This window comes from Lentinus tigrinus, assembly GCF_003813185.1.
Source record: "Lentinus tigrinus ALCF2SS1-7 unplaced genomic scaffold L226scaffold_2, whole genome shotgun sequence".
Taxonomy (NCBI): domain Eukaryota; kingdom Fungi; phylum Basidiomycota; class Agaricomycetes; order Polyporales; family Polyporaceae; genus Lentinus; species Lentinus tigrinus.
In genome coordinates this window covers 1,642,315-1,654,424 of record NW_027137911.1, presented here as the reverse complement: position 1 = coordinate 1,654,424, position 12,110 = coordinate 1,642,315, and the positions used below count along the sequence as shown (strand labels likewise).

The 12,110-nt window shown below is 55.6% G+C and overlaps 6 protein-coding genes across 6 annotated transcripts; 4 read left to right on the top strand and 2 right to left on the bottom strand.

Moving 5' to 3' along the window:
• Nucleotides 1-33: 33 nt before the first annotated feature.
• L226DRAFT_566059 (cytochrome b5) lies at nucleotides 34-701 on the top strand (the record flags this gene model as incomplete). The annotated part of the gene is made up of 6 exons (XM_067683857.1): nucleotides 34-112; nucleotides 167-195; nucleotides 252-288; nucleotides 343-440; nucleotides 499-572; nucleotides 626-701. 6 exons carry the CDS (start codon nucleotides 34-36, stop codon nucleotides 699-701), a joined length of 393 nt encoding a protein of 130 aa, XP_067541844.1.
• Nucleotides 702-1,111: 410 nt separating this feature from the next.
• Nucleotides 1,112-2,109, top strand: L226DRAFT_529682 (trafficking protein particle complex 2). The gene is made up of 4 exons (XM_067679668.1): nucleotides 1,112-1,261; nucleotides 1,353-1,513; nucleotides 1,580-1,833; nucleotides 1,913-2,109. The coding sequence occupies exons 1-3, from the start codon at nucleotides 1,120-1,122 to the stop codon at nucleotides 1,766-1,768; spliced, it is 492 nt and encodes a 163-aa protein (XP_067541843.1). The 5' UTR covers nucleotides 1,112-1,119; the 3' UTR covers nucleotides 1,769-1,833; nucleotides 1,913-2,109.
• Nucleotides 2,110-2,125: 16 nt separating this feature from the next.
• On the bottom strand, nucleotides 2,126-5,804 carry L226DRAFT_608532 (uncharacterized protein; the record flags this gene model as incomplete). Its single annotated transcript, XM_067685941.1, has 9 exons — nucleotides 2,126-2,730; nucleotides 2,792-3,400; nucleotides 3,460-3,782; nucleotides 3,835-4,068; nucleotides 4,124-4,433; nucleotides 4,488-4,677; nucleotides 4,731-4,977; nucleotides 5,031-5,728; nucleotides 5,785-5,804. Coding segments are annotated over 9 exons (3,185 nt in total), but the record flags the coding sequence as incomplete, so codon positions are not given.
• An 832-nt stretch (nucleotides 5,805-6,636) lies between these two features.
• L226DRAFT_566056 (uncharacterized protein) lies at nucleotides 6,637-7,678 on the top strand (the record flags this gene model as incomplete). Its single annotated transcript, XM_067683856.1, has 4 exons — nucleotides 6,637-6,690; nucleotides 6,746-6,822; nucleotides 6,887-6,961; nucleotides 7,024-7,678. The coding sequence occupies 4 exons, from the start codon at nucleotides 6,637-6,639 to the stop codon at nucleotides 7,676-7,678; spliced, it is 861 nt and encodes a 286-aa protein (XP_067541841.1).
• A 220-nt stretch (nucleotides 7,679-7,898) lies between these two features.
• Nucleotides 7,899-9,621, bottom strand: L226DRAFT_499437 (alpha/beta-hydrolase). The gene is made up of 6 exons (XM_067677721.1): nucleotides 9,067-9,621; nucleotides 8,826-8,990; nucleotides 8,722-8,764; nucleotides 8,526-8,660; nucleotides 8,366-8,471; nucleotides 7,899-8,266 (listed from the first exon to the last, which is right to left on the bottom strand). Exons 1-6 carry the CDS (start codon nucleotides 9,384-9,386, stop codon nucleotides 8,049-8,051), a joined length of 987 nt encoding a protein of 328 aa, XP_067541840.1. The 5' UTR covers nucleotides 9,387-9,621; the 3' UTR covers nucleotides 7,899-8,048.
• Nucleotides 9,622-10,526: 905 nt separating this feature from the next.
• On the top strand, nucleotides 10,527-11,689 carry L226DRAFT_529676 (uncharacterized protein). The gene is made up of 6 exons (XM_067679667.1): nucleotides 10,527-10,561; nucleotides 10,614-10,849; nucleotides 10,909-11,085; nucleotides 11,142-11,289; nucleotides 11,350-11,464; nucleotides 11,518-11,689. Exons 1-5 carry the CDS (start codon nucleotides 10,556-10,558, stop codon nucleotides 11,440-11,442), a joined length of 660 nt encoding a protein of 219 aa, XP_067541839.1. The 5' UTR covers nucleotides 10,527-10,555; the 3' UTR covers nucleotides 11,443-11,464; nucleotides 11,518-11,689.
• Nucleotides 11,690-12,110: the final 421 nt, after the last annotated feature.

Below are 12,110 nucleotides of genomic sequence, written 5' to 3'. Positions count from 1 at the left end.
CCCTCCCTCCTCCTCCCACACATCCCTGCTCTCATGTCCAAGCTCGTCACTTTTGCGGAGCTCAAGGAGCACAGGACGAAGGACAGTCTTTACCTCCTTCTCCACGAAAAGGGTGCGCAGTCTGCGCTATCTACGTGTCCGCATTGACAGCTCATGGCCACTCCAGTCTACGATGTCACCAAATTCATTGACGAGGTATGTCTCTGTCTGGCCCTGGGCTTGTCCGCAGCAACCTCACGCACGGAGCCCAGCACCCTGGAGGCGACGAGGTAATCCTCGCCGAGGCTGGTGCGTATCTCTATTCCCAGCAATTCTCAGGCTCGTATACTAACGCGTTTCTAGCACGGGATGCTACGGAGGCCTTCGAGGATGTCGGTCACTCGGACGAGGCGCGTGCTCTCCTCAAGGACATGCTGGTTGGCGACTTTGAAAAGACGGATGTACGTGTTTTCCTATATATGACGCGCTACCTTGTATTCAAATTCCTCCCGGTACCAGGAGCTCAAGACCAAGCCTGCAGCGTCCTACTCTAACAGCGCTGCAGTCAATACTGCCGTGCAACAGGGCTCCAAGTACGTTGTATCCCTTACGTGTTTCCTGCGCTATCTGACCGTGTGTCGTGTAGCGCGATGTACTTCGTTCCCCTCGCCATGCTCGGTGCCTACTTCGCATGGCGCTACTACTCCAGCGGCTCGATATAAGCTGCGCGTTCTACCTCATTCCCATCCATCCGTTGCATTATACATCCTCCGGTCTTGTGTTGCTGTTATACATCTATCGTTAATTTCTGCTTCTGAGAATCTCACTGTTGTCTCCTGCTGCGAATACACATGTCGTACCTCGTACCAACGGTTCTCCCGGCCTTGGCGCACAGATGGTACGACTGGGGTTTGCCGTCGACCTCATGCGCGCCGCGACCCTCGCATGTCGGTCGCTTCATGTCAGCCATCAAATCGTGTCAACGCCATACACGTAGGTGTTGTGTAGTCTTGCGCACATCCGGATCCGTGTCTCTCAGATGCGCTTGCAACTTTACCCTTGCCAAGTCCGCGGAGCCCCATTAGGTACGGTAGTGCTTATGGGCGCTTCTAAGCTCTTTACTACCTGCCTCCCCCCATCATGCCGCCGCTTAAGCTGAACGCAGTCGCTTTTGTATCACCTCAGAACCATCCTATCCTCATCCGGACATTCGTGCAAGGTCAGGACGAGCTGAAGTATCACTACATCGCCCACACCAGCCTCGATGTCATCGACGAACGCAGTGCGTCGCCAGTCGCGTCGTAAGTCACTCGAAGTCTAACTCGGACTACGCTCTCCCGTCCTGGCAATCCTGCGACATGACATCGGAACAGTCACGGCCGCGATGGCCTCTAAGTCTACGGACTGCTATATGAACTTGCTGTACACGATGGAGGACGTGGCGGTATATGGATACATCACACCGCTGAAGGTCAAGATTATCATCGCTCTCGCGCTGACCGACTCCGTCGTGCGTGACGCAGACGTCCTGACGGTATGTTTCTTCTCGGCACCCTTCCTCCGTTGCTTTGACTTACCATGTACACGGCGATATTCCAAGATTTTCCGCGCCCTGCATACGGCATACCGTCAGGCGGTCGCGAACCCGTTCCTCAGGTTGAACGCGTCCATAGACGGGTACAACGACCACGCAACGATCCTGCAGGCTGGCAGCGCGAAATGGCGGACCTTTCGGAAGCGGGTAGACGACATTGGCAAGGCTGTAGGCGCGGTCGGGATTGCTGCGTAATGGATAAATCGCAAGAGGCTTCTACCCTGTTGCGCGTGTGCTTGGATTGATAGTGCTGGGGAAAGGTGAGGCTTGCTGCTTCTATCCGTCGGTTCTCTATCTCAGTTCAGGCACTGGCTCACGCCCACCCTACTGCCTGGACAGAGTACCCCAGCAGGTCTCCGTGACATGCGCACGGCTGACCGCTGTCGGACGAACCAAGATGAGATTATGCCTTTATATTGACTCAGCGTCCTCGAGCACACCGGTGCTGGGACAGATACGGGGCAGACATACCGTAATTTCGCAGGAGAAGCGATCGTTGCTTCTTTCCAGCTATTAATCGCTTCTCAGAGATAGCCTGCGCATAGTTTGTTTGCAGCAAAATATCATGTGAAGTTGTGAAGTACAGAAGAGTGCAGATCTGCGCTAGAGCCCGAGGGCTGCGTTTGCGAGCTGATCGAGGCCTTCTGCCGTCTCTCTCGCCATTACCCGCACCACGTCGTCCGCGTCCGTCGCCACGATATACCACAGCGTGGTCTTCGCACGTCTCATGACATCCGGTGGGAGCAGGAAGCGTTCCGTGTCTCCGGTCTCGTATATACGCTTTGTGCATGCTTGGATCAGAAGCGCGAGGAAGTGCAACGCCGCGCGTCGCAGCGGAGGAAACTTTGTGTTCGTAGAGGTGGGCTGTGAGTCCATCGTTGGATGGGGTTTGGGCCGGTCTGTCTCTGTCTCCGCTGCTTCTCCGGCCTCGCTCTTCGCCTCCGGGGCTCCTTCGGACCCAGTGCGCTGCGGTGCGGGTACAGTCTCGACCTGCAGAAGGTCTATCATCGCCTCTGTAAGGTCCACGATGTACGGAAGTACGGCGAGGGCGTTCGTTCTGACAGACTGCGCCAGCAGAGATATCGCCGACGTGCGCAAGACAGTCGGGAAGTGAGATGTCCGTACAACCTGGAACAGCGGTGGGACCAGCAGCGATGCTGTAATATGGTCATTAGAAACACGCTATGCGGGGCGTCATCAGAGGTGCCGCAGACTCACCATAGGAAGGTAGGGCGTCCCCGCACCGCCGGATAACTTGACCTAGAGCCTCTCCGACGCGCGTCCGCATGTCAACGTCATGTTGGGACATTGCGCTCGCGCCGAGCCCGTCGACACCATCCGAGTACGTCTTCACCAGACCGCGCAGCACGTCCTTGCCGAACCCGTCCACCATCGCTGAGAGGCCTTGTACGGCATTGAGGAACATGTACGAATCGTCGTCTTGGATAGACTGCATGAATATTGACAGAATACCTGGGACGAGCGCGCGGTCCAACGCCGGCTCGGAGAGAGTGCCAGTTGTGGACTTGCGTGCGGACACGAGCTGGCGGAGGAGCATGAGGCCGTGCGCGCGGACTGGGAGGAGAGGATCTTGTAGGAGCTTGAGGGCCTTCTGGTACGTTTCTTGCGGGCTCTCCGTCTCCCCGGCTGACTTGGAGGACTTGGATGTGGATGTGTCAGACGTTGAGGCGAGTCGCGCCGTCATGACCATCCTGGCTTCTCGAACAAGGGAGCGGAGCTCCTCGTTGGAAACTCTCGAGAACGGCTCCAACAGTGAGAATATGTCGTTCAACACTGGCGCGGTCCTAGCCGACAAGTCAGGGTTGGCTGTATCACGATCTGCCGTAAGCTAGTGTTCTGACAAAGATGTTGTTAGTTGCGCGCACCTTCTAGCACTGCGAGCAACAACTTGACGGCGGTGGTTGTCATATCGTCGACTGTCTCCTCGTTACCAGCATCAGGCTCTTCATCGTCACTGTCGACCTCGTCGACTTCGTCCGGCTCGTCCTCTACAATGCGCAGGTCCTCCATGCGGAGACCCGCGTCCGAAGATGACCTCTTCACGCCGCCTCCCTCGGGCTGTCGAGGGTTTTCCAGCGCGTGTTTGACGAAGGACAGGATGTGCTCCGGTTTCTTCAAGACGTTCGAAGCATCGTCATCAGATATCTGCATCTGCATCTGCAGGACCAATTGTAGATACAACAAGGTCCTTCAGGCCAGTCAGTCACAAAGCGCCTCGGTACAGGTACAAGGTTGCTTACTTCAACGGTTCGTTGCCCCGCTGGCTTTGCAACTCGCGGTACCCTTGTAGAAGCCTCACGAAGAGCTCTGACGATACGTCCGCACGTCCCAGACCCTTGACAAACCGCACGAATTGGACAGGATCGGGCTTGAGTCCGAGTATGTTGGAATCGACGTCGAGCTCCCCGGCTTCCTCTGCATGACGTAAGCTTTCCGGGGTGAAGAGGGAAAGGGATTCTGCGTTCTGATCATCTCTGGTGAAGGTATTAATAAGACCGACGAATACATCGCAAGGGAACAAGCACGTACTCTTCGGTTCTCGAGATACTGCCAGCCACGTCCACGCGCCAAATCCCACCTTCACCGTCGATGATTCTCCACAACGTGCCGAGAACTTCCGTGCTGCCTACGAGCCTGCCCCACGTCTCAAGGAAGCCCTTCAGCGACTCCCGCAGAAGCGGGTCGGCCGTTTTGGCTCCCTCGAGATGAGCGTAAAGTGCGTATAGCGATGGCACGATCGGTGTGAAAAGGGTCGAGATGAAAGTCGGTGATGGATCAGTGTTGGTGAGGAGCACCTCGATAGTGCGGAGCGAAGCTGATACGGTCAATTCCCCATTCCCTGTATGAGAGAGGTAAGTTGCAGATGATGTACGAACGAAACATGAAAACTTACCCTGCAGAATGGGATCATGCAACATAGCCAGCGCGATGTCGGAAGAGCATTTTTGAAGCGGAGGATTGGCATCACTCGTCAAAATACGAGAAAGGGAGAAAGCGATCGCTCGTCGATGTGCCGGTGGTAGCGCACGGTCCTCGACGCTGACCAGGAGCAGCATGCGTGGGATCACGATCGCGCAGTACTCCTGCACCGTATAATTGAGTGTGTGTACGAAGTGATGTGGTCGACGCTACCCACCTCAGCCTTCATGCCCGAGGGAACTGTGCACAGCACACGGGCAACATGCTCAAGCTTCTCGAGCGATGCATCTTCTCCAGATACGTCTTCTTCTGCGAACACAGACTCGCAGAGCCCTCGGATCCCTTCCGGGCGAATGAGTTGGCGGCCGAGAATGAACGTGCACGTCTTCCGTGCGTACGGGAGAGGCCCAGGTGCACGAGATAAGGTTTGGCCTACCGCTGAGATTACCTGGGACGCAGGAAGCCTTTGAATTGACCTGTGAAGAGTGCAGAGAGCGACGAGGAAAAGCGGACATACCGTGATAGCAAGTACATGACCTGTGGACGAAGCGAGTCGGCCGTGGGCATGGTCTCCGTTGCGAGTGACTTCGGTAGCCAACCGATGACGATGCAAGGGAGGAGGAGGTCAGGCAGATGGCGATTCAAGAGCGTTGCAGTCACTGCAGATTGTGACAGAGGAGAAGTGATTCCGTCGGAGAGCGGAAGAGACAGCAGGCGAGAAGTTACTGAGGACAACGTGGAGAATTCGTGCGGGAGGCCAGTGAGGTCAATGATCCTTGCTCCATTCACTGCGTGCGACGTTGATGTCGAAGGGATCCCTGCCACGATACGCTGCAGCAGAGGTTCCACAGCCCATTTGAACACGATGGATAGAAGCGTTCGTATCAACCCCATGTCCCGTGTCCCTATCATAGAGGGGTCCCTCTGTGTGGTCGGGCCTCCAGGCTCGTGGTCTGCAGGTGCGGGGGTTGCAGGGCTGGTAAGAGCCTTGTGCAGGAGTTCCAAGATTAAGAGAGACTCCGTCGCAGTTTCAAGCTGCAAAGACTCAAGAGACGCATTCTCTGCTGGAATATGCTGATCGTAGAGAGCATGATACTCCGATAGCCTACGGTGAAGGACGCCTTTCAGATCCGCAGGTCGGATTTCGGATGAGGAAGATGGACCAGTGAGTACTGCCGCGGCATGCAACAGTTCCTCAAGTGTCTTTGGTACATGCTATCATGCTTGCAGTCAGTATGGCCTGTCAATATGATGACAACCTGGGTACTCACAGTGGTGGTCGTGGTCATGGTGCACGCCGTGGATTACGACTGTAAGCGCCCTTTCGCCTCTCGTCAGCTCGGGCGTCTACTGCTACTACGTGACTCTCGCCCGGCCCACGACTCAGGTAGTCTCCGCATTCATTTGTTAGCTTTCAGCTGTCAATGCAATAACCCGAAAACTTATACTTAACACCAGCTCGTGAATACAGCGACCAATAGACCTAGATGGCCTTTTAAGATGCCAGGGGTCTGAGTTGCATCGACAGACTCGGACTATCCGAGTGCTCGGCATCGTTCACTGCTCAAAAGCTCATGGCGCCACCCAAAAGGCAACACTGGATGTCAATTTTCAATGCGGGGGACTCGCGGCAAAGCCTTCAGTGGGCAGGATCGAGGGTGCTGCGGTCCAACCTGGCCCCGGGCCCACTGCTTGACCCTCGGGTTTCCCAGCCCTGCCACAAGCTATCGATACTATTGATGTTTTCCCAAACCTTCTCAACTACTCACTATCAATGTACATCACAGGTAGCAAGAGGGGCTGCCAGCTTGAAAGCCATAGCCAACAGTACAGGTAATGTTTTGCTGTTCACTCGCTTGGACCTCGGCATAGTATTCCGTAGCAGCTGAACCACTCACGCTTTGGCATAGTCGAACACATGTCCAAGCGGGTCGCTTTTGTGGGACGTCCAAGTTGGTTTACAAGTCTAGCCTACAAAGCAACACCACGGCGGCTACTTTCACATCCGTCACACTGCCAAAGCGTCCTCTCGTGGCCATAAAATACCCGTCCCATAGCTGGTAGGAGGACATCCCCCTACCCGAATACCCACTCCCACTCCCACGCATATACCCACTCTCCCCATGTCATTAGATCTGGCCAGCGTTCCGGACATTGACTTGGCCTCCTTGCCCGACGTAAGTGATTGTCAACCGTCGGCCACACTCGATTACTGACTAGACACACAATAAGCGACACACTTGTCCGTACTGTCCCGGCAAATATATTGCAAGGGATTTAAAGCGCCACATCGCCCGGCACAAACCACCGTAAGCCCCGTACTTATCATCATCCATGTTTGACCCACGGCTCAACCCCGCGATTCCTACACAGCACTCTGCAATGTCCTCACTGCGACCATAAAACCCGACAACAGTGCAACCTGAACAGCCACATCTCTGCAAAACAGTGAGTCGATGCAGCTTGTCAATGTGCCAACCCGCGTGCTCATCCTTTACACATCACTCTAGCACGCTCAACTATCCTCACGAATGCCCGTATACGGTCGTGAACGCAAAAGGGCACCGCGTCAAGTGTGACGCCAAGTTCAACAGCCCGGGCGGGCTGACAAGGCACAAGCAGGTGAAGCACGCCTCTGAGCTCCCGCCCAAAGTCAAGAAGGCCCCGACAGCTGCCCGGCGCCGTCCCTCTCGTGGCGCGTCCTCGTCGGATACGTCGTCAAGCACCGACCCTGGAGCCTCAAGCTCGTCGTCCGAGTCTCCCCTCATCGCCAGTCAACCTGAGCCAGCAGCGGTTTCAATCCCAGACACGGTCAAGCAAGAAGTAGTCATCAAGGAAGAGGTGATGGACGGATGCCTCGGGCTCCTTTTGCACGACCTCAACCACCCGACCGGTTCTTCCAGTACTGTTACCGGTACCGAGCGGAGCGGTCCGAGCAGCTGGCGCGTTCCGTCGACGAGGGCGGGCAGGTTCCACCCGTACCGGTACAATCCCGCACAGGTCGCGATGATGCAGACCATGCAGCAGCACGCATGGATGCTCGCTGATCCAGCAGTGTTCGGTCAGGGTAGTCTCGACTACTTCGAAAACGTGCCGTCTTCGAGCGCTGTACCGATGGGTCCCCCTGCTGAGATGGGGATGGACGGGTTCTCGACGGGCTTGTGAGCTGAGGCGGTCTGACGTCACCCTGTATTTCCTTGCACTTGTATACCCCACCATATGTACTGTGTTTCCGAGTTCCTCTCCCTATGCGAGGACAGCATGATCGATTGATAGCATTATACACAACTGCTACAATACCGAGAGAGATACAACCAATCCAATCGTAAGTCAGTAGCTCAGAACGATGAGGTAGCAGATACCACAACAGCAATGAGTACAGTAAGCACATCTACACAGTCCTGATCCACGACGCGCAGGGTATCGCACAACAGCAGGACAGCAAAAAGCATACAAACAAACAAACACGCAGACCAGACGAGAGGGAGGGTGAGGAGGGGGCCAAACCGTAAGTACGATACCGACAGCAGGAAGATCACTTGCCGACGACAGTCTCGAGCCACTGCAAGAGCGCGCGGTTCAGCTTCTCGGGGGCCTCGAGCTGGACCCAGTGGCCGGTGTCAAAGTGCTGCACGGTGCCCTTCGCGCAGAACTGGCGCACGATGTGCTCGGACGGCTGCGCGATGCAGACGTGGTCGCGCGTGCAGCCCGCGAAGTACACGGGGACGTCAAGCTTCAGTTTCCCGTCGACGGCTGTATATATGTAGGTTGCGTCAACAACATGCAATGAAATGATAAGGGCTGAGGGGGCGCGGGCGCGGGGAGACAAAGGAGGGAAGGTGAGATACGCACCGACGTCGTCTTTGCCCATGAGGTCGCAGGCCATGACTTTGTACCACTTGAGTGCGGCGCCGAGACCACCGGCTTTGCGCCAGTCGGCGAGCATGCGGCCCTCATCCTGTTCCCAACAGTCAACTTCGTACGCACTCATGAGACACGGATGCATGCATACCTCCTTGGTGATGAACGGGGCTAGCGGGGCTTTGCTATCGGCCTTGAGCCAGGGCTCGAGCTTCCCGGACGGCGCGAGGATGGTCTTCCAGAGGTCGGGGTTTGAAGTGTACCAGAGGCTCATGAGAGACTCGAGCTGAAGTGGAACATGTAGTGTGGTGAGCACATAGCAATGACGCGCGTGAGGAGAGGCTTACATGCGTGTCCACGATGTCCTTCGCACGGTCTTCCGAGAGGAAGCTAGATGTGTGAATATATATTTCAGACCATGAGCGAAATCAGAGTTAGAAGAGACGCGTACAGCCAGTATCCGAATAGCTCGGTGCCGACATGCTCACGTTGGTGGGCGAGAACGGCCTTGAGGTCAAACCCTGCGAGGGGAGGACAGTATCCGCTTGCGAGGAACACGAGTCCAGAGAAGCGCGTCGGATAGTACATGGCCAAGCGCGAGGCCAAAATCGAGCCCCTACGATGGACGACGGACAATGGTTAGTAGCGATATTGAACCAACTACCTTAGAGGAACCTAAACACGGAACGTACCAATCATGTCCGACTGCGACGACACGGCCTGTTTTCAGCTTGTCGAGAATGTCAACGAGGTCCGCTGCAACCTTGCTTGGGGCGTAGTGGTCAAGGCCTGGTGGTTTGGACGAACCACCGTGTCCCAGGAGGTCGGGGGCCACGATGCCGTAGCCGGCCTTGCTGAAGAAGACAACTTGGTGACGCCAGTCGTACGCGGTAGACGGGAAGCCATGTATAAAGAGTAGGGTAGGCTTCGACGCGTCCTTGGAGGGGGAAACGAAGGCGTGATAGGTGTGTCCAGACTTGGTTTGGATGTCCTTGTACGAGCGGGGATCCATGGTGCAAGTGAGGAGGTGGAGCAGACCAATGAGTAGATGACAGGTGCGAATGTAAGAGCTGGTGCGTCCCGGGTAGCGAGTGCGCAATGGAGAATATGGCGGTGGTTGGCAGTAAGGTGTGGAGACAGGTATTTGAAGGCAGCGCGTCTTTGTTCTTCAGCCACAATGTGACCGGGCCGGTATGTCTTGCCACAATACGCGGTTAGCGACCATGATAGCCGTGACTTCACGAGCTACAGACAAAGCAGAAGAGAAGCCAGCCGGTATCGCGAACAGCGTTCGGTCAAGCTTCGCCAGTCATAGTTGAAAGCTCAGGGACAAGACCGGGCAAAGACGAAGTCCGGCACGGGAGACAATGTCGCTCTTGAGTACGCGTGCAGTTGATAAGCCGAGTGAAGAGCATCGCGAGTGGCCAGGGGAAAGACAAGCCGGCTTGGTGGTGCTGCCAGACAGGGATTGCACATGATCCTTCGGCGGGAGATATACAAAACACGCGGGTGGCGTGTTGGATGGCTTCCAACGTGTAGAAGCAAAGACAAGGTGGCATTTTTCCCATGATAGGCAGGCACCAGAGACGGTGTGTTGCGGCCACAGCATAAGACGAGCTGTATGTGTCCCGCTGATCATATTCTGACAGAGCTGCCCTGGTGTCTTGAATATGCACGCTGTTGAGCGAGCTGTATATTGTGGCGTACGCTGATAGAACCTGTGCACTTTGGGGGAAATATCGGGGAGACGGTGTCCGTGTAAAGACGGGTTGTGTGCGCTGCGCTGGAAGGATGAGGGCAGGCACGACAAAGTCCTGCACCCGTGGGATACATGCGATTCTGGCGTGTAAGTATGGTCTGAGTGTCAGCTGATGCAACGCCATGTCTTCGCTGCATTCCGGTATGTTTTTGAGCGAGACGAATGCGCATCTGAGTACTTTGCGAGCACTCCGAGGACGGGGTCCGATACCACCCGACGATTGGTAGAGACCCGAGTCTGCGCGTTCAAGGAAGGCCCGGACCGCTCTGTACCGGCACAGGGCTGGCTGACGTCATGGCGCTGTTTCTCCTTCTGCCCGACGCATCCCGGCACGCGTCGACCTGCACTAAGAATAAGTATATCTACCCCAGCCATGTCGCAATTAAGAACAACCTCCTCCTCCACCCACCTCATTACCCACCATGAAGGTACGCCGTTCTCTCGCTATCCGACGCGCTCTGGTACTCACTGCGCGCACAGATTGTCACGAAAGAAGAGCTGGACGCGCAGCAGCATGCGACCATCGTCGGCGGTCTCAAGGGCCTCGCAGGCGGCCTCGGCTTCGCTCTCCCCGCGTCCTACATCGCATATCGTCGCTTCCCATACTACCGCGCTCTCCAGCCGTCTCTCAAGGCGTTCGGTGTCATCCTCGTTGCTGTCCCAGCATTCGTTATCTGCGCTGAGCGTGCGGGTCAGATGTTTGAACGGGAACAATGGTGCGCGTACACATGCATATTCATCCACATCGCATCCATGCCCATGCTTCCGTCCACAGGAAAGATGCAGGCGCGGCAGAGCTCGAGACGATCGAAGCTCGAGAACAACGGCGATGGCAGAACCTCTCCGTGGGCCAGAAGGTCTCAGACTTTGTGAGCCGGCACCAGTACGGCGTCATCGTTGGCAGCTGGGCTACTGCTATGGCTGGAACGTTTGGCTATATCATGCGCGATCCGTACGTTCGTTCAATCTCCATCAGTCGGAATGCGCAAGGCTTACGTGCTCGTGTAGCTACCAAACGGTGCCACAGAAGATTGTCCAAGCTCGTGTGTGGGCGCAAGGACTGACCATTGGCATCATCATTGCCGCCGGTATCCTCACGTCATCTCAGCGTGCGAAGAACCGGGGTGACGAGGACGATCCTCGTTTCCGCCATCTGGTAAGGGCTAGCCCAAGTATCTCTTACTTCGACCCCACTAATCAGAATCATCGCGTGCAGCCTATAGACCACTCATGGAAGGATATCCTAGAGCAAGAGCAAAAGGAGCAGGCCAGGATTAATGCCTCTCTTGGCCGTGACCGTGCCACTTAGACGTGCCAGTACTTGTGCTACGGTGAGTGTCCATACGACGTGATTCAACCCGGTCTTCTAAGCTGGTTACCACAGATGTGAGACCCTAATGTATAGACTACATATACCATAGTCGCATTCGCTGTGGACAGTGTTGGGGGCCATCCTAGCCTGTCAATGAAGATGATATCTCACCTGCTCGTCAACTATCGTCTGTGTATGTTGGAAATGGTCGCAATCAACATGGATGCGTTCGCCTACTCACGCACTAGTGGTGATGCGTACACAGCTCTTCGTCCGTCCACAGCCTAACAGGCACGTCCACGCAACATTCTTTGCAATACGCACCAGCATTTCACCGATCCCAATCACCTCTAGGGTTGTAATGCAAAGAAGGCGTCGTTATGAATTTCGGATGGTATCGACAACAATAAGCGAGCCTTCTAGACGTCCATTTCACTTCAGGTGATGTGAAATATTGCAGCACGGTGTACTAGCTAGTATGGGCGCCGTTCCTCAGACAAATCGATATTCACAAGTGTGAATTATCGTCAGGACAGCTCGACGGTCCTCTAGCCTCCGGAACGTGTTTACAGTCAAAGACGGATACGCACCTGTTATGTCCATCCACCCGAATATGCAACGAAGAGGTGGACTACCCTGAACACCGCCCGAGGCCAGGGCGCGCT